We start from the raw sequence: 18,635 nt of genomic DNA on the forward strand, positions 1-18,635 counted from the left end.
CAACCACAAGGGATGAATGCAGATTTCTCCAGCTTTTTCATTTCCCCTCCCCCCACCTTTTCTCAGTCCCAACCCTCGGACTCAGCACCGCCTTCTTGACCTGCAATCTTCTTCCACCCCCACCCCCTCTAGGCCTATCACCCTCACCTTAACCTCCTTCCACCTATCGCATTCCCAACGCCCCTCCCCCAAGGCCCCCCTCCCTACCTTTTATCTTAGCCTGCTGGGCACACCTTCCTCACTCCTGAAGAAGGGCTCATGCCCGAAACGTCGATTCTCCTGCTCCTTGGATGCTGCCTGACCTGCTGCGCTTTTCCAGCAACACATTTTTCAGATTTAGTCCGACATGTCATGTCTGGATCTTTGTGTAATTGCCTCGAGCCCCTTTAATTTGTTTCGTAATTTAGCCCGTGGACAGTTCGTCTCCTTTCTCTCCCTGTTTCCGATTCCTGAGTCAGTTTAGTCATTTGTTTGTGCAACTTATAGAGAGTTTGATTCCAGTTTGTGAGATATTCCTTCCGTGACAGTCGAATCAGGCAGAGCACACTCTGTTCAGATCGTTGGCTGGGTTGGAGCGAGGAGGAGATTGCTACATATTGGATTTGCTGACTTGGAGGTAAATATTTTCCAGTCCCATTTTATCAAAGTAAGTGATCCCGAATTCAGGTGTCGGGGTTTGGGCTGGTTTAGTGTGCTGCTGTGTCCCTGTTCGCTCTCAGTCGGTGTCTCGAAAATGTTTAAGCTCTGGTCTCCAGCATCTGCAGTCCTCACTTTCTCCCTGTCTCGAAAATTCTGTTTGTGTCACTCGATGACACCGCGTATTGTATAGGACTTTATGTGAGATCAGCTTTAATATGTCGGTAAATCATCTGATGTCATCAAGTTGTCGGGCAGGTTTTGCTCCAACATTTTTTGTGCTGAGCAAACTTCCTTTTTAAATCGCAAAGCGAGTTAGTTGAAGGCCATTTAGCGAAACAGCACAGATCGATTAATTCAGGGAAGATCACATTGTTCTGGAGTTTGAAGGGTTCCTGTGTGCAATAAACTGGAGGTGCCTCTTATGAGAGTTCGATCAGATTCACATCATTAATGAAAATTAAACCAGAAGGTTCTGTTGACTATTAAAAGAAGTGGTGGAAAGATTGAATATTTTCGTGCGATGGGCTTTGCGGTTACTGTGAGCCTGCATCTTCTGCTTGTTTCTCACTTGGCCGAGAGTGTTCGACTTTAAGAGTCGTTAAATGTCTGGCTCATTTCTCATTCAGATTTCACAAACAAATGAAAACAGAATTCGGGTGCAATATTTTAGCACTGTTTAATGCTCTATCTCTGGGTCCGTCTATTAATGCTTCAAAAGCTCTGTTTTCTATCTGGATAAGTTAAAGATCACACAATACCAGAGTCCAACACCTGATGAAGGAGCAACGCCCCGAAATCAACCACTTCCAATAAACCTGTTGGACAATAACTATAACCTGGTGTTGTGTAAATTCTAACTTGTCCAGCCCAGTGTCCAACAGCGACACCTCATTCTATCTGAATGAAAGTGAATTTCTGAATTGCAGATCTCACTGACGCTTTTACAGCGGCAACTGAAGATCTCCCGGTGGTCTGTCCCAGAGACCAGGGGTTTGGCGGAAAGAGCAACCCCATTTCTGAGGACATCTCACTTTTTTATATTCAACGCGATTTGATAGCAAGGACTCAGTTTGAGAATATGGAATGAATCATTGAGATGAGATTTCTTCACTGATTTGTGAATCTTTGGAACCACAGTCTTAGAGAGCTATGGCTGTTCGACTATCAAGTAAATTCAGAGATTGCTCGCTTTTTGGGATTTGAGGGACATAGGGAGAGTGGAATTGGGGTGGTAGATTTTGAGTTATGATTTTGTTGAGTGGCAGAGCAGGATCAAAGAGCAGATCGTCAGACAGATGTACAGCAAGGAAACTAACTTCGGTCCAACTCGTCCTTATCGACCAGATATCTGACCCTAATCGAGTGCAATTTGTCAGCATTTGGCCCACATCCCCTTAAACCCTTCCTATTCATATTTAAAAGGCATCTGGATGTGTACGTTGTAATTGTATTAGCCTCCACCACTTCCTCCAGCAACTCATTCCATACGCGCACCACCCACTTTTTGTTTTAAAAAGTTACCCCTTAGGTCCCTTTTAAAATTTTCCCCTCTCACCCTAAAGCTATGTCCTCTAGTTCTGGACATCCCCCACCCCAGGGAAAAGACCTTGTCTATTTATCCTGTCTATGCTATTCATGATTTTATAAACCTCTATAAGGTCACCCCTCTGATGTTCCAGGGAAAACAGCCCCAGCGTATTCAACCTCTCCCTGTAGCTCAAATCCTCCAACCCTGGCAACATATTTGTAAATCTTTTCTGAACCCTTTCAAGTTTCAAAACATTCTTCCAATAGGAGGGAGACCAGAACTGCATACATTATTCCAAAAGTGGCCTAACCAATGTCCTGGACAGCCGCAACACGATCTCCCAACTCCCATATGAGAAAGTGAGGGCTACAGATGCCACAGATCAGAATAGAGTGTGGTGCTGGAAAAGCACAGCAAATCTGGCAACATCCGAGGAGCAGGAAAATCCTCATTTCAGGCAAAGTCCTTCATCAGGAATGGGCCAGGGTACTGAGAGATAAATGGGAGGGGGGGTGGTGAGGCAGGGGAAGTGTAGCTGGGAATCTGATAGGCAGATGAAGGTGGGGATAGAAGGTGATATTTCAGCGATGAGGGTGGAGTGGATAGGTAGGAAGGAAGATGGACAGGCCTTCTTCCTGCACCTGCGTGCAGCTTTTTAGCTACTGGTGCACAAGAACACCAAGGTCTCTGCATCTACCCCTTACCCACATTATACATCATCTGCTATGCATTTGTCTACTCAACGTATCCAAAGCACAGTGAAACTTGTGACGTTTGCTTCCATTTGCCCCATATCCCTTTCCGAAATTGATGGAATTGAATTTCTGAAATCCAGAACTCACTGGTGCTTTTACATCAACAGGTGAAGAAGTAACTGAAGTGCCGGAAGTATGTCGGAGACACCAGTGTGTGGTGGTAAGACCAATCCTGGTTCTGATGCTGTTTCTCTTTGGTATCAAACTAGAATTGAGAGCATAGACTGTACATACCAAAGATACCATTTTCTACGTTAAGATATACCAAAGAATGGGTGGTGTGTTCACCCTTTTTTTTCTTTAACAATGTTTTCTTTATTAATATAGCTATTCTATGGTGTGTTTACTCTTTTTCTGCTTGTGTTCATGGTGCAGCTCTAGCAAGAAAAAGAGAAAATGGGTGGGCTGGCTAGATGCCGACTTATGGGCAGGGGTGAATCCCCCTATTCTAAAGCACTATTGGTGCTTTATCTGTTGGTTTGGATTTTGTTTTTAATAGTTTTGTAGGTTTGTTACATGTGGTTTTAGTTTGTGTAGTTTTTATGCTCGATGGATCATGCGACACTAAGGCTCAGTGACTTGCGGTTCAAGTTTCTCCTTTCTGGAATGTTACTGCAGAAGGTTATGCTAATGACTTGATTAAATGGTGTACCTGGAATATTGAGGGAAGTCACCCACCAATTAAGAGGAAGAAGGTACATTTGAACCTTAGAAAGAGAAGCTGGATATTGTTTTGTTACAGGAGACACACTTGGATGATAGGGAGCTTTTGAAATTACAGCAGAATGGTTTTGATTGAGTTTATCTTTCATCAATTAATACCAGAAGTAATGGAGTGGCTATATTGGTAAGGAAGAATCTCTCATTTAAGTTACTAGAGTGTGTTAAAGACACAGACGGGAGGTTTGTAATTCTTAAAGCTTTGATAAATGGGGAAGAATATGGTGTTTTAATGTTTATTGCCCCCAGCTCATTCCCTTAAATTTTGGTAGAAGCTTTTTCTAAACTGATAAGTCTTGAGTCCCGGCACATCATTATAGGGGGAGATTTGAACTGATGTCCTAATTTTTTTTGTCAAGTCCCAGCAGTTTCAGTGCCTCACCTGATACATTGCATCTGTGCATTTGGCACCTTTTTAGGGGCATACCTACGTATAACTATTGGTGGTCTTACGAAGGAGCTAGCTCTTGAGGGCCAATATTGATTCCCATTTAAGTAGTCTCTGGGGAGATTTTGTGTATTTGGGCATATTCATTACTCCAGTTCTGGATAGGTTGTTCTAAGTCAATTTTATTCAATTTGACAAAATCAAACAATCCCTTCAAAGATGGGAGGCACTTCTGATCTTGTGGTTGGCTCAGATAGTGCTTATTAAGGTGAATATTCTCCTCCGTTTGCTATACCTATACGGATGCTCCCCCTGACTTTCAATAAGCAAATATTCAGGAGGCTGAATGGCTGGTTCAGCTCCTTTATTTGGCTTTGTAAGTGGCCCCTCATTACATTAGCTAAACTGCAACTGCCTCACAGGTTGGGGGGGTGGGGGGGGAGGGGGGAGGGAGTGGACCAGACATTAAAAATTACCAACTAATTCACTTTTGTCCTAAGCGAGTGATTGGGCCTGTGGGGATCCTCTTTCAATATGGTTAGATATCAAAGCCTCCCAGGCAAGGTGGCCCCTTACCAGTTTGCTGTTTTTGGACAAAATGAGGACAGTTAGGGAATATTGCCATAACCCCTAACTGTTAAATAGTCATCAATACTGTTAAAGCATGGAGGGCAATTTGACAGAGGGAAGGCAATATTGGCAAAACATCTTTTACACCTTTTAGTGAGTATGCTGGGTTTTCAACCAGGGTTGATAGATTCAGGATTTAAACATTGGGCAGTGAGGGGTGTGTCTTGCATGGGGGATTTATTTGAGGGAGATGTAATGATGTCCTTCGAACAGTTAGTATGGAAATACAAGCTATCTAATAGGGACCTTTCGATTTTTTCCAAGTTAGGGTTTTTATTTTTTTTAAAACTACACTTTTGATTGATCTCTACAAATCCGACTTGGGGGGGATGTGCTCAGTGCTAAGACTATACTTTGTCAGTACTTTATATCATCAATTGGGGGGTGCCCCCTCAGATGAGTTCGATCCCCTCTGCAGGGTGTAGGAGAGAGAGCTAGGTGTGAAGTCTCCTCTAAGGCGTTGGAAGATATTTGGGAAAATGCAAGAAAGATATCAATTTGCAATAGGACCCATGCTTTACAGTTGACGATTCTCCACAGGGTCCACTTGGCTCCGGATTGTTTGTCAAAATTCAAACCAGGGCTATCTTCATATCCCAAATGCAAGGTCTGTATGGCACTCTTACCCATTGTCTCTGGTCTTGTGGTAGGCTTCAAATATATTGGAGTGCTATGGCGGGTGCAGTGGAGAGGATTTTGGGTGTAAGGGTGGAAAAGGACCCTATCTCGCTCCTTCTGGGTCTGCCCAGTGTGTTCTCTGCAGTCGTGCAGAAGAAACATCTTTTCAGTATCCTCACTTTCTGCGCAAAAAAAGAATATTTTGCTAGGTTGGCAGAAGATTGCTGTGGAGCATATTCCCCTGGATTTTCTCACAAATCTGGTACACCACAAAACTGAGAATTTTTATAAAGACATGGCAGTCCTTTTTGGAATACCTGGACGCAGACTTATTAGCCACACTAACAAGGGCTTTAATATAGCCGTAACAATTGTGTTTGACGAGTCCAATATCCGGGAAGGAGGAACTGTGAACATAAGTGTCTTGTCTGGCTGAGTTATTTTTATTTATTTATTTATTAGTTTGGCTATTATTTATTTAGCTAAATAGCTAGTTTGGTTTTTTTCTATCAATGTTTATACATTTGTACATGAGGGTGTGTTGGGATTTTAAACTTTTTTTTGTACTGCTTTGAATTGTATTGTTTATTATTTGTACTATTAAGAAGTCTGTTTCAGTAAAAATATATATTTTTTAAAAATATACTAATTGCCCCTACCTCCACTGTCTTCGGTAGGAGAGAAGCTCAAAGTTGCACAACCCTTAGACAGAAGACAAATTCTCTTTACCTCTATCCTAAAAAGGCAACTCATACTTTTTAACAGTGGCCCCTTGATCTGGATTCACCTACAAGATGAAGTATTCTTTTATGACTACCTTATCAAAACTATTCACAATCTTGTACACTTTAAATAAGACATTGATTACTCATAGATTTATAGAGATGTACAGGATGGAAACAGACCCTTCAGTCCAACCCATCCATGCCTACCGGCTATCCCAACCCAATCTAATTCCACCTGCTAGCACCTGGCCCATATCCCTCCAAACCCTTCCTATTCATATACCCATCCAAATGCCTCTTAAATGTTGCAATTGTACCAGCCTCCACCACTTCCTCTGGCAGCTCATTCCATACATGTACGCCCTCTGTGTGAAAACGTTGCACCTTCGGTCTCTTTTAGGCCTCTCACCCTAAACCTATGCCCTCTCGTTCTGGACTCCCCGACCCCAGGGAAAAGAATTTGTCTATTTATCCTATCCATGCCCCTCATGATTTTATAAACCTCTGTAAGGTCACCTCTCAGCCTCCAATGCTCCAGGGAAAACAGCCCTACCCTGTTAAGCCTCTCCCTATAGATCAAATCCTCCAACCCTGACAACATCCCTGTAAATCTTTTCTGAACCCTTTCAATTTTACAACATCTTTCCAATAGGAAAGAGACCAGAATTGCACGCAATATTCAGTGATTAGCACTGATGCCTCAGTGCCAGGGCCCAGGTTCAATTACTGCCTCGGGCAACTGTCTGTGTGGAGTTTGCACATTCTCCTCGAGTCTGCGTGGATTTCCTCCGGGTGCTCCGGTTTCCTCCCATAGTCCAAAGATGTGCAGGTTAAGTAAGTTAGCCATGCCCATAGTGTTAGGTGTATTAGTCAGTCGTGAATATAGGGGAATAGGTGTGGGTGGGTTGCTCTTCAGAGGGTCGGTGTGGACTTGTAGGCCGAAGGGCCTGTTTCCACACTGTAGGGAATCTACTTTAATATTCCAACAGTCGCAACATGACTTCCCCACTCCTGTACTCAATACTCTGGCAAATAAAGGAAAGCTTACCAAAACCCGCCTTCACTAACCAATCTACCTTCAACTTCACTTTCAAGAAGCTATGAACCTGCACTCTCAGGTCTCTTTATTCAACAACACTCCCTAGGACCTTACCATTAAGTGGATAAGTCCTGCTAAGATTTGCTTTCCCAAAATGCAGCACCTCACATTTATTTAAATTAAACTCCATTTGCTATTTCTCAGCCCATTGGCCCATTTTGTTAAGATCCTGTTGTAATCTGAGGTAACCCTATTTGCTGTCCACTACAGCTCAAATTTTGTTGTCATCTGCAAACTTACTAACTGTACCTTTTTATGCTCGCATCCAAATCATTTATGTAAATGACAAAAAGTAGACGACCCAGCACTGATCCTTGTGGCACTCCACTGGTCACAGGCCTCCAGTCTGAAAACCAACCCTCCACCACCACCCTCTGTCTTCTACATTTGAGCCAGTTCTATATCCAAATGGCTAGTTCTCCTTGTATTCTGTGAGGTCTCACCTTGCTGATCAGTCTCCCATGGGGATCCTTGTCGAAACCTCACTGAAGTCCATATAGATCACATCTACTGCTCTGCCCTCATCAATCCTCTTTGTTACTTCCTCAAAAAACTCAATCAAGTTTGTGAGACATGATTTTCCATGCACAAAGCCATGTTGACTATTCCTAATCAGTCCTTGCCTTTTCAAATAAATGTACATCCTGACCCTCAGGATTCCTTCCAACAACTTGCCAATCACCGAGGTCAGGCTCACCGGTCTATAGTTCCCTGGCTTGTCCTTACCATCCTTCTTAAACAATGGTACCACGTTAGCCAACCTCTAGTCTTCCGGCACCTCACCTGTGACAATCGGTGATACAAATATCTCAGCAAGAGGACCAGCAATCACTTCTCTAGCTTCCCACGGAGTTCTAGGGTACACCTGATCAGGTCCTAGGGATTTATCCACCTTTACCCATTTCAAGACATCCAGCACTTCCTCCTCTGTAATATGGACATTTTGTAAGATGTCACCATCTATTTCCCTACATTCTCGACCTTCCATATTCTTTTCCACAGTAAATACTGATGCAAAATACTCATTTAGTATCTCCTCCATTTTCAGCGGCACCACACAAAAGCTGCCTTGCTGATCTTTAAGGGGCCCTATTCTCTCCCTAGTTACCCTTTTGTCCTTAATGTATTTGTAAAAACTCTTTGGATTCTCCTTAATTCTATTTGCCAAAGCTATCTCTTGTCCCCTTTTTGCCCACCTGATTTCCCTCTTAAGTATACTCCTACTTCCTTTAGACTCTTCTAAGGATTCACTCGATCTATCCTGTCTATACCTTACATATGCTTCCTTCTTTTTCTTCACCAAACCCTCAATTTCTTTAGTCATCCAGCATTCGCAATAGCTACCACCCTTTCCTTTCCTTTCACCCTGACAGGAATATACTTTCGCTGGATTCTTGTTATCTCATTTCTGAAGGCTTCCCATTTTCCAGCCGTCCCTTTACCTGCGAACATCTGCCTCCAATCAGCTTTCGAAAGTTCTTGCCTAATACCGTCAAAATTGGCCTTTCTCCAATTTAGAACTTCAAATTTTAGGTCTGGTCTATCCTTTTCCATCACAATTTTAAAACGAATAGAATTATGGTCACTGGCCCCAAAGTGCTCCCCCACTGACACCTCAGTCACCTGCCCTGCCTTATTTCCCAAGAATAGCTCAAGTTTTGCATCTTCTCTAGTCGGTACATCCACACACTGAATCAGAAAATTGTCTTGTACACACGTAACAAATTCTTCTCCATCTAAACCCTTAACACTATTGTGGGAGATTAGAAATGTAGTTTCTGCAGGTGGTGGTGGTTGAGATGTTGTTTTTGCAGATGGGTGAGGGGGTGTTGTGGGCGGAGGGGAAGGGGAACATTACACAAACGGTCGCGGGATTCTTGCAGCATACTTAAGGTTAAGATTTTAACTAATATAGAGGTTTTTGTTTAAGAAATAGTTTTAAACTCAGAAACTTAGAGATGTTGTTACTAAATCATGGCCGGACATACAAAAGAAATAACAGAAATTAGATGGATGGAGTGAAAGACGGATGGAAGTGCTGTCATGTGAGGCACAGAAAGTGTATGTGAAAAGGGAAGACGAGAAGCAGAAACAGAAAGCCAAAATGATGGTGGCGGCAGTAGAAGAAATAACAAAAAGGAGGCTGGGATCGGGGATAACAGGAAGGATAGGGGAGGACACGAAAGACAAAGGTCAGACATCCGGGGAAGGAGGCAACAGGCAGGATGTTACCATTGCGGAAAAGTGGGGCTTTTTAAGCGGGAATGCCTGGGATTAGCACGAGAAAGGGAAACCGTTTCCCTAATGACCTTCGATGAGGAATAGGGGAGTCAGGGGTTCCTTCCTCCTGAAACCCACCAGGAACCCTTGATAAATCTGAAGGTGGGACCTGAAGGGGAGGAGGCAGTATTTTTGGTGGACAGGGGAGCGGCATATTCATCCCTAAGTTTTAGACCTACCGGTGTTAAATTGACTAACAAGAATCTCAGGGTTTCAGGAGTAAAATGCGAAGAATTCTTGGTTGAAAATGTATTGCTGGAAAAGCGCAGCAGGTCAGGCAGCATCCAAGGAACAGGAGAATCGACGTTTCGGGCATAAGCCCTTCTTCAGGAATGAGGAAAGTGTGTCCAGCAGGCTAAGATAAAAGGTAGGGAGAAGGGAGTTGGGGGAGGGGTTTTGGAAAGGCGATAGGTGGAGGGAGGTCAAGGTGAGGGTGATAGGCCAGAGTGGGATGGGGGCGGAGAGGTCAGGAAGAAGATTGCAGGTTAGGAAGGCGGTGCTGAGTTCGAGGGATTTGACTGAAACAAGGTGGGGGGAGGGGAAATGAGGAAACTGGAGAAATCTGAGTTCATTCCTTGTGGTTGGAGGGTTCCCAGGCAGAAGATGAGGCGCTCTTCCTCCAACCGTCGTGTTGCCATGGTCTGGCGATGGAGGAGTCCAAGGACCTGCATGTCCTTGGTGGAGTGGGAGGGGGAGTTGAAATGTTGAGCCACGGGGTGGTTGGGTTGGTTGGTCCGGTTGTCCCAGAGGTGTTCTCTGAAACATTCCACAAGTAGGTGGCCTGTCTCTCTGAAACGTTCCTCATTCCTCATTCTTGAAGAAGGTCTTATGCCCGAAACGTCGATTCCCCTGTTCCTTGGATGCTGCCTGACCTGCTGTGCTTTTCCAGCAACACATTTTCAGCTCTGATCTCCAGCATCTGCAGCCCTCACTTTCTCCTCGAAGAATTCTTGGTGCCTATTTTTGAGCCAACCCTAATTAGAAGAAATGATGAGGAAGTGACAGGACAATTACCAACTGTAGAGTTTAATGATAAGTTTAAAAAAAACCGATATTGTGGCGCTTGGTTCTTCTTTGTCTGTCCTTAGGAAGAAGGGTCTGTTGACCCAGACACTTCCACTTGAGTTTGCCATACATTGGATATGACCGGGTGATTGGGTCCTGATCAAAACCTCGGATGATACCAAACTGCACCCAAGCTGGGAGGGACCATTCCTAACCCTCCTGACTACTAAAACAGCCATCTGAACTGCTGAAAAAGGGTGGAGTCATCATACTCATGTTGAGGGCCTCGTGGACGCTCCTTCCCCTTTGGCAGAGCGGCAAGCTTATCCTACAGACAACCCTCTGAAAGTCAAGCTGAGCAAAAAGAATGGACTGAGATAAGAGACAATAAAGTATTGGTTAAAAAACTGTATCCCAAAACAATTGTTCGTGTTGCATGGACTCACTCCTCCCTGGCATACAGAGGGTTAGGGAATAGACAGATAGGGCTGTGTAATGAGTGGTCAGCTTTATATTGTCACGATAATATTGGCGTTAGCTGCCAAGGTGGGTGGGAAAAATCGTTTTACCGCTTTGTCAGAATTATGCTAAACTAAAGGGGCATACCGACTGTTGGGAACGTGCGGAGATCCTACACCATGGGGAATCCGGAATTCCTCTCACGGTAATACCACTTACCAAAAGAGAAGTGTACGATGTACAACAATTTGACTCCTGCTCAAACAATACAAACTGGAGATCTGACAGGGGTAATTATAACTTTGCGAGATGGTTCACTCGACCAGCCCCGAAAACTCTGGGTGCTATCCATGGCCTTAGAGTTTCCCCACCGAGAGGAGCAGTAATTACCACTTGTTTCCTGTAATCAGAATGATACCGCACCCTTCCGATTAGGAAAATCATCTTGTGTCCACACCAGCCAAGCCACTGCCACGACCATTCCCCGAATATTAAACGGAACATATTGGGAATGCGGCCTGAAGGCCTATCCATTTATTCCCGGGGTAAAATACATTCGCGTGACCGAATGTATAGGAATGCATGCATGTTATGATGTTGATCAAACACTGCCTCAAAACCAGAAAGTTTGGAGTGGCTGCTGCTATCTTGCCTACATAATTCCCCATATGAGGCTGTTAAAGAGAGCCCCAAAAATACCTCAAAATAAACAGGGAGGAAGGCGAGTACCCCGGAAAGTAACCGAAGGAGATCGCCTCCTCTGGACTTTGATACCTATGTCTGGGACCGCTCGAGCAGGAGGAGAAATACAAATGTTGGCGACTTCCATGGAAGAGTTGGCCAACAATACTGCTGCTGCATTGGCCGAAACCCAATCCCAAATAGCAGCCATAACGACCGAAATGATTGCCACTAGGCTAACGACTCTTCAGAACAGGATGGCTCTAGATTATATTCTGGCAGAGAAAGGGGAAGGTGCACTAATTGGGGAAGGTGGTTAGTCAATCTGGCTGTCTATGGATTATTGATATTAGTGGGTCTGGTGGTAGGGTTCAATGTCCTAAAATGGGTAATGAGCCGACTGATGACATCCCTTGGGGAAGGAACCCAAATACATCATCAGGTGCTTTTACAATCAACAGGTGATATGCAACAAAGGGAAAGTCAAAGAACGCTCCTAGAGTTCGAGAGACGAAAAACACAAATGTAAAATGATACCGTGTCTCAGATTGTAAACCTCATCGCCAAAAGGTGTAAGAGGGCAGAACATAAGAAAATGAATTAAAGGAGACTCACGTGCAGAAACAACAGTTAGAGAAAAAGAAAAAGGGGGAATTGTGGGAGATTAGAAATGTAGTTTCTGCAGGTGGTGGTGGTTAGAGATGTTGTTTTTGCAGATAGGTGAGGGGGTGTTGTGGGGGGGGGAAGGGGAACATTACACAAACGGTCGCGGGATTCTTGCAGCATACTTAAAGTTAAGATTTTAACGAATATAGAGGTTTTTGTTTCAGAAATAGTTTTAAACTAAGAAATAACTTTAAAGTGTCGTAGCTGACACCAAAAGAAGCAGTAGGGACATTTCGCAATAAGCTATATTCGCATTTTGCAATATGAGAAGGGGAACTGGATAAAATAACAGACAGGGTAACAAACAAGGACAAGGACTGCAGGGTAGTCAGATAAGGGAAATTAAAGAAAAACAAGCGAAGTAGCGGCTTATGATAGGATAAGACTAGACGAATGGGAAAAGGGAGGCATGATTCCGCAACTTGCAAACTGAATAAAGAATGCTTACATGCTTTGTAATTTGCGCTATTGCTAGCCTGATTGCTTGAGCAAACGCCTGTTCTTGCATGGCCATAAGGAATAAAATCTTCTTGTTTCCAAGGCTTTGTCTCAGGCTGAATTGTGAGTGAGTTTTGTTCTCACACTATGGCAGTTCCGGTCTATCTTACAGATAGCTGAGATCTCCTTACAAGTTTGTTTCTCAATTTCCCTCTGACTATTAGGGAGTCTATAATACAATCCCAATAAGGTGATCATCACTTTCTTATTTCTCAGTTCCACCCAAATAAATTCCCTGGATGTATTTCCGGGAATATCCTCCCTCAGCACAGCTGTAGTGCTATTCCTTATCAAACATTCCACTCCTCCTCCTCTCTTGCCTCCCTTTCTGTCCGACCTATAGCATTTGTATCCTGAAACATTAAGCTGCCAGTCCTGCTCATCCCGGAGCCATGTTTCTGTATTTGCTATGATATCCCAGTCCCATGTTCCTAACCATGCCCTGAATTCATCTGCCTTCCCTGTTAGGCCCCTTGCATTGAAATAAATGGAGTTTAATTTATTAGTCCTACATTGTTTTCTGCTTTGTCCCCACCTGCCCTGACTGACTCAACTTTGTTCTCAACTCTACCAGTGTTAGATTGAAAACTTTCCTCATTATCTCAAGATGTGGTGTCATCAGTGCCTGTAAAATTGCAGCTTAATATTTCTCATTTTTACATCCAATTCCTCTGATAATAAAAGATAGTATCTCACTAGATTTTGTGATTATATGCTGCACCTGCATTTTAACTTGTTGTGACTAATGCACCCAAGCACCTAGATCCTTCGAATTCTGCAGTCATTCTCAGTTTAAGTAATACCATGCTTTTTTCATCTGTGGTGTCAGATGTCACCAGACTGAAGGGGGGAATGGGAAGGAATATAACAGTGATAGGCAACAGTGTAGCCAGGGAGATAGATACTGTTCTCTGGGCTGAGACCAAGAGTTCTGAGTGTTGCCTGTGTGATGCCAGATTTGAAGAGCATCCTCTTGTCTGGAGATGAACATTGGGTAAGAAGTTTCAGATTGGGTCATTGGGGTTCACATTTTTTTAAAAATTGTCATTAGAACTGAGAATTAGAACATTCACATGTTCTGCCATGTGAATTCGGGAAGTTGAAGATAAGATTTAAAAATCAGGACCTCAACATTGATAATGTATTGAGTGTTTCCTGAGCCATGTGCCAATTAAGGTTTAAAAAAAGGCAATAGAGATTGCAATCAAATATATGGTTAACAGGTATGGGGGGGGGCTCTGATTCATTGGCTACTGCAACCTGTATTCAGAAGGGAAGGAGCTGAACTGAAACTGGACTGGGATCAGCTTCGAGCAAAGTTGTGCTGTGGGATGTGCATCCAGCATCAAATGAAAAGCAGCACAATGGGAAGAAATGATCCAGATAAAGGGAGATTCAAAAACATTATATTTACTTTTTTCTTTAGAAATTTCTGAAGAAAGAATCCTTTGCGTTGTGGATATCTTTTCTCTCAAAGTGAAATAAATATATGTTTAGAAGGAACCAATTTAAGTAGACTTTCTTGATTAATGAGTGAGTTTATTAGTGAGTAAATGTGAGAAGTGAATATGCAACACGAATAGACAGATTAGAAAAGAGAAGCGAATTCAAATCAAGTTAAAAGATATACAGAAAGTCTCTGGGTTATTTATGAAGAATAGATTGCAAAATTTTGCAGGATGATACTGGTAGAATTGACACTGGTATTTAAGCAGTTGAGTTTGAGTTTTAGTTTTGCACAGTAGCTGAAACTCTTTTTATCCCATTTCATTTCAATTGTTCCTGGTTTGTTGACTAGCTTCTAGCATTAAGCAACACATTTTCTTTTTTTTCTACCTACAGAGCAAGGATGTTTTCTTCAGTAATTGAAGAGTCAGCATTTCTGACATGTAATTTTGAAAAAGAACAGGTCTCTCTAGCATTATGGATCAACAGAAGTTGTGTTAGTGATCCAGACCATGGCAGTAACAGGACCATGATTTGGATAGGCGGAAGACTAGCCATAAAGAAACTCGTAAAGAGTCAAAATATTGAAGAAGTAAATAAACCAAAAATTAGTAGCTAGCTTTTGACTGCATGCATATTGGACTTTACTACTCTTCTTTCTCACTTATTCTCTTTATCACAGAGAAGATGAAGCTTTCTGAGTATTTTGCACGAATCGGCTACACAGGATCTTCCTACAACACTGACCTGGAGACACTAAGCATAATACTTGAAAAACATGTCACATCTATTCCCTATGAAAATCTCAGTCCACACTGTGGAGAAACAATTGAGCTCAACATGGAAGCGATCTTTAATAAAATGGTGAGGAAGCATCGAGGTGGTTGCTGTGTGGAAAATAATGCATTATTCTGGTGGGTACTAAAGGAGATGGGGTACGAAGTGATGTTTATACCAGTAAGATTGTACAAACCAGCAAAGGATACTTATGAATCCTACCCATCTCATTGTGTCCTCATAGTCACCATTGATTCCAAGCATTACATGGCTGATGTGGGCTTTGTTTCATCCAACCAAATGCGACAACCCCTGGAGCTGGTATCAGGCAAAGAGCAGACTCAGTTTCCAGGTACATACCGTCTGACTGAAGATAACAATATCTGGTATATGGATAAAACTGTCAGAAAAATTTACATTGAAGGTCAAAGCACTAACAGTGAGTCCCTGCAGAACCAACCTTCCTACCAAAAACTGTTTTGCTTTGACCTCAAACCTTGTAGAATTGAGGATTTTGAAGACAAATTAACCTACTTATTAACAACTCCTGGGGCCATGTTTAAAGAATTATCCTTTGTTTGCTATCAAACCCCAAATGGCATGAAAACTCTGAAGGGTACAACCTACACTGAACAGATCTATAATGGGAAAGATGGAAAGGACCTGAGAACCTCCGTAACTCTGACTGAAGAGGAATTACAACATGCAATCAAGGAGACATTCAACTTGATTTTGGACAAGAAGATAACACCTGTGAATAATTTTACTTTTTTCCTGATTGAATAACATCAGATAATAATCTCCAGCATCATATTTCCTCTTCTGAAAGTTAATGCATTATAGGAGTTCAGATCTGTCAGGTTTACCAATTTCATTGGGGAATAAATCAGTAATTTAATTAGGACTTGTACAATAATATCAGGCATGAAAAATCAATTTTTAGATTTAAAGATTAATCATTTTATAGCTAAATGATGGCAATTTATAGATTTACCTTTTGTTTTATTGGGGTGAAGTGAAATCAGTTTACTGGTTTCAAAGGATGCTGCTCCCCATTGTATTGATGACATAATATGCAAACTACTCATCTAAAATCTCAACAACTAATTAAAAGCCTTGGATTTTGTTTTCAGAGAAAAATAATTTAAAATAAGCTGGGACTTTATAAAATGAAAATTTACTAAGGGATTTCTAAATAGCATTATCTAAAGCAGCTTGGAAAGGTTATCTCGGGGTAAATACCTGAACATGAATATTAATCCACTAGAAAGTATAGCCGACATTGAGATCTTCAAGTATCTCTGGTGATGAAGCTTTTCAAATACCTTTTGTTGCTGAAACAAAAGTTTAAATCTGTAATGTGTCCTCCAGGGGAGGATTTCTGTAGCAAAGAATAGCATGGGGATATCTGAGAATGAGCCATCAAAATTCTCTGGGAAAAATTGATTGTCGTTTTTGTGATCCAACAGCCAGGTACAAAAACCTCCTGTGAGAAGCTATCTTTATAAACCTGCTGGTATTGATCCAGGGGGAAAAAGACAGCCAAAAGCTTGGAGTAGTATCCAGTAACATCAAGAAGAAGGAATTTCTGTGGTGACTGCATTCTGCAAAAAAAGTGATCATTCCTGAGAGAAAGTTGATGGCAAACCAAGAGATTTCCACATTTTTAAAAGCTGACATATAACTGTTTCCAGATGAACTACCAGTTCAGCATTTAATTCCTTCATTTAAAAAAAGTGCACTTTTTTCTCCGATTCAACCTTCACCCCACCTTGTGCAATTTGATACAGTTATACCTTTTGCTGAGGATCTTAACAAATAAATTAAATGTGACTAATTCAAGGAATTTTGTCTCGTTCTTTATAGCTTTGAGACATGTTTAAGTGCATGTTGAATTCAGAAGCATACCTGTTTGAAAATTCATCTGTTATAATCTGTTATTGACTGTGTGCCCAGGAACCGTGTGTTATGACCCATTTCGGAAAGTGTATTGAGTCTCAAATCCCATTACAAAAGTTAATCAAAGTGTACAGTCCTACATTTAGCCATCTCTTGCACTCAAGTGAACCAATAATACTGATTGAGTTGCCATACTTTACAGGAATGGCTTTGTTACATATAACACACCAGATGGCCTCCTTCTTTAGAGACCTCAATTTCCCTTCCCACGTGGTTAAAGATGCCCTCCAACAAATCTCGTCCACATCTCGCACCTCCACCCTCAGATCCCACCCCTCCAACCATAACAAGGACAGAACCACCTGGTGCTCACCTTCCACCCTACCAAACTTCGCATAAACCAAATCATCCGCTGACATTTCCGCCACCTCCAAACAGACCCCACCACCAGGGATATATTTCCCTCCCGCCTTCCGCAAAGACCGTTCCCTCTGTGACTACCTGGTCAGATCCACGCCTCCCCCCTACAACCCACCCTCCTGTCCTGGCACCTTCCCCTGCCACTGCAGGAATTGCAAAACCTGTGCCCACACCTCCTCCCTCACCTCTATCCAAGGCCCCAAAGGAGCCTTCCACATCCATCAAAGTTTTACCTGCACATCCACCAATATCATTTATTGTATCCGTTGCTCCCGATGTGGTCTCCTCTACATTGGGGAGACTGGACGCCTCCTAGCAGAGCGCTTTAGAGAACATCTCCGGGACACCCGCACCAATCAACCACACCGCCCTGTGGTCCAACATTTCAACTCCCCCTCCCACTCTGCCGAGGACATGGAGGTCCTGGGCCTCCTTCACCGCCGCTCCCTCACCACCAGACGCCTGGAGGAAGAGCGCCTCATCTTCCGCCTCGGAACACTTCAACCCCAGGGCATCAATGTGGACTTGACCAGTTTCCTCATTTCCCCTTCCCCCACCTCACTCCCCAGTTCCAAACTTCCAGCTCAGTCCTACATGTCCAATCTTCTTTTCCACCTATCCACTCCACCCTCCCCCGCCGCCCCCCCCCCCGACCTATCACCTTCATCCCTTCCCCCACTCACCTATTGTACTGCATGCTACTTTCTCCCCACCCCACCCTCCTCTCACTTATCTCTCCACCCTTCAGGCTCTCTGCCTGTATTCCTGATGAAGGGCTTTTGCCCGAAACGTCGATTTTACTGCTCCTCGGATGCTGCCTGAATTGCTGTGCTTTTCCAGCACCACTAATCCAGAATTTGTTACATATAAGTAAATGCTAATCTCATGTAAACTTACACACAATCAGCATATGATCTACTTAAAAGTCTAACCTTTTAAAACTCCGACAAATAAAATAAACAGTCATATAAAACAATGTTTTTGTTTGTCTACATGGAGGGAAAAATAACCTGGGAAACATGATTTGGAGATGCCGGTGTTGGACTGGGGTGTACAAAGTTAAAAATCACACAGCACCAAGTTATAGTCCAACAGGTGTCAGTGGCTGGGAACCATAACTATTCACATCATATATTAACAATCTGGACAAAGTAAGAGAGGGCAATGTTGCTAAGTTTGCAGATGACAGATAGGTGGAGGGGCAGGTCGTGGTGAGGAAGCAAGGAGGCTGTATAAGGACTTGTACAAGCTCGGAGAATGGGCAAATAAGTGGTGGATGGAATGCAATAGAAGAATATGTGTAAAAGTGAACTGGTATAATTAAACTATGTTTCCCAGTTAAAAATTACACAACACCAAGTTATAGTCCAACTCCACTGGTCACGAGTTGCCACCCTGAGAA

General features: G+C 42.9%; 1 protein-coding gene and 1 pseudogene across 2 annotated transcripts; both read left to right on the forward strand.

The window, feature by feature from the left end:
* The first annotated feature begins 1,686 nt into the window (after positions 1–1,686).
* LOC148146016 (arylamine N-acetyltransferase, pineal gland isozyme NAT-10-like) lies at positions 1,687–16,750 on the forward strand. Of its 2 annotated transcripts, XM_087999138.1 has the most exons (3): positions 1,687–1,807; positions 3,030–3,082; positions 14,820–16,750. In XM_087999138.1, the coding sequence occupies exons 2-3, from the start codon at positions 3,058–3,060 to the stop codon at positions 15,698–15,700; spliced, it is 906 nt and encodes a 301-aa protein (XP_087855264.1). In that variant the 5' UTR covers positions 1,687–1,807; positions 3,030–3,057; the 3' UTR covers positions 15,701–16,750. The 2 variants fall into 2 exon arrangements, with proteins under 2 accessions (XP_087855264.1, XP_087855265.1); XM_087999139.1 differs by lacking the exons at positions 1,687–1,807; positions 3,030–3,082 and adding an exon at positions 14,549–14,729.
* Positions 5,333–12,101, forward strand: LOC148146017 (uncharacterized; annotated as a pseudogene).
* Positions 16,751–18,635: the final 1,885 nt, after the last annotated feature.

Source organism: Chiloscyllium plagiosum, unplaced genomic scaffold (assembly GCF_037043375.1).
Source record: "Chiloscyllium plagiosum isolate Xiang-an unplaced genomic scaffold, Cpla_swu_hap1 HiC_scaffold_22, whole genome shotgun sequence".
NCBI lineage: Eukaryota > Metazoa > Chordata > Chondrichthyes > Orectolobiformes > Hemiscylliidae > Chiloscyllium > Chiloscyllium plagiosum.

Bases quoted from the DNA above. Each gene is read 5' to 3' on its own strand.
- LOC148146016 (XM_087999138.1), top strand. From the start codon at position 3,058: ATGTCGGAGACACCAGTGTGTGGTG. The intron at 3,083-14,819 runs GTAAGACCAATC...TCTTTATCACAG, and splicing joins GGAGACACCAGTGTGTGGTG to AGAAGATGAAGCTTTCTGAG.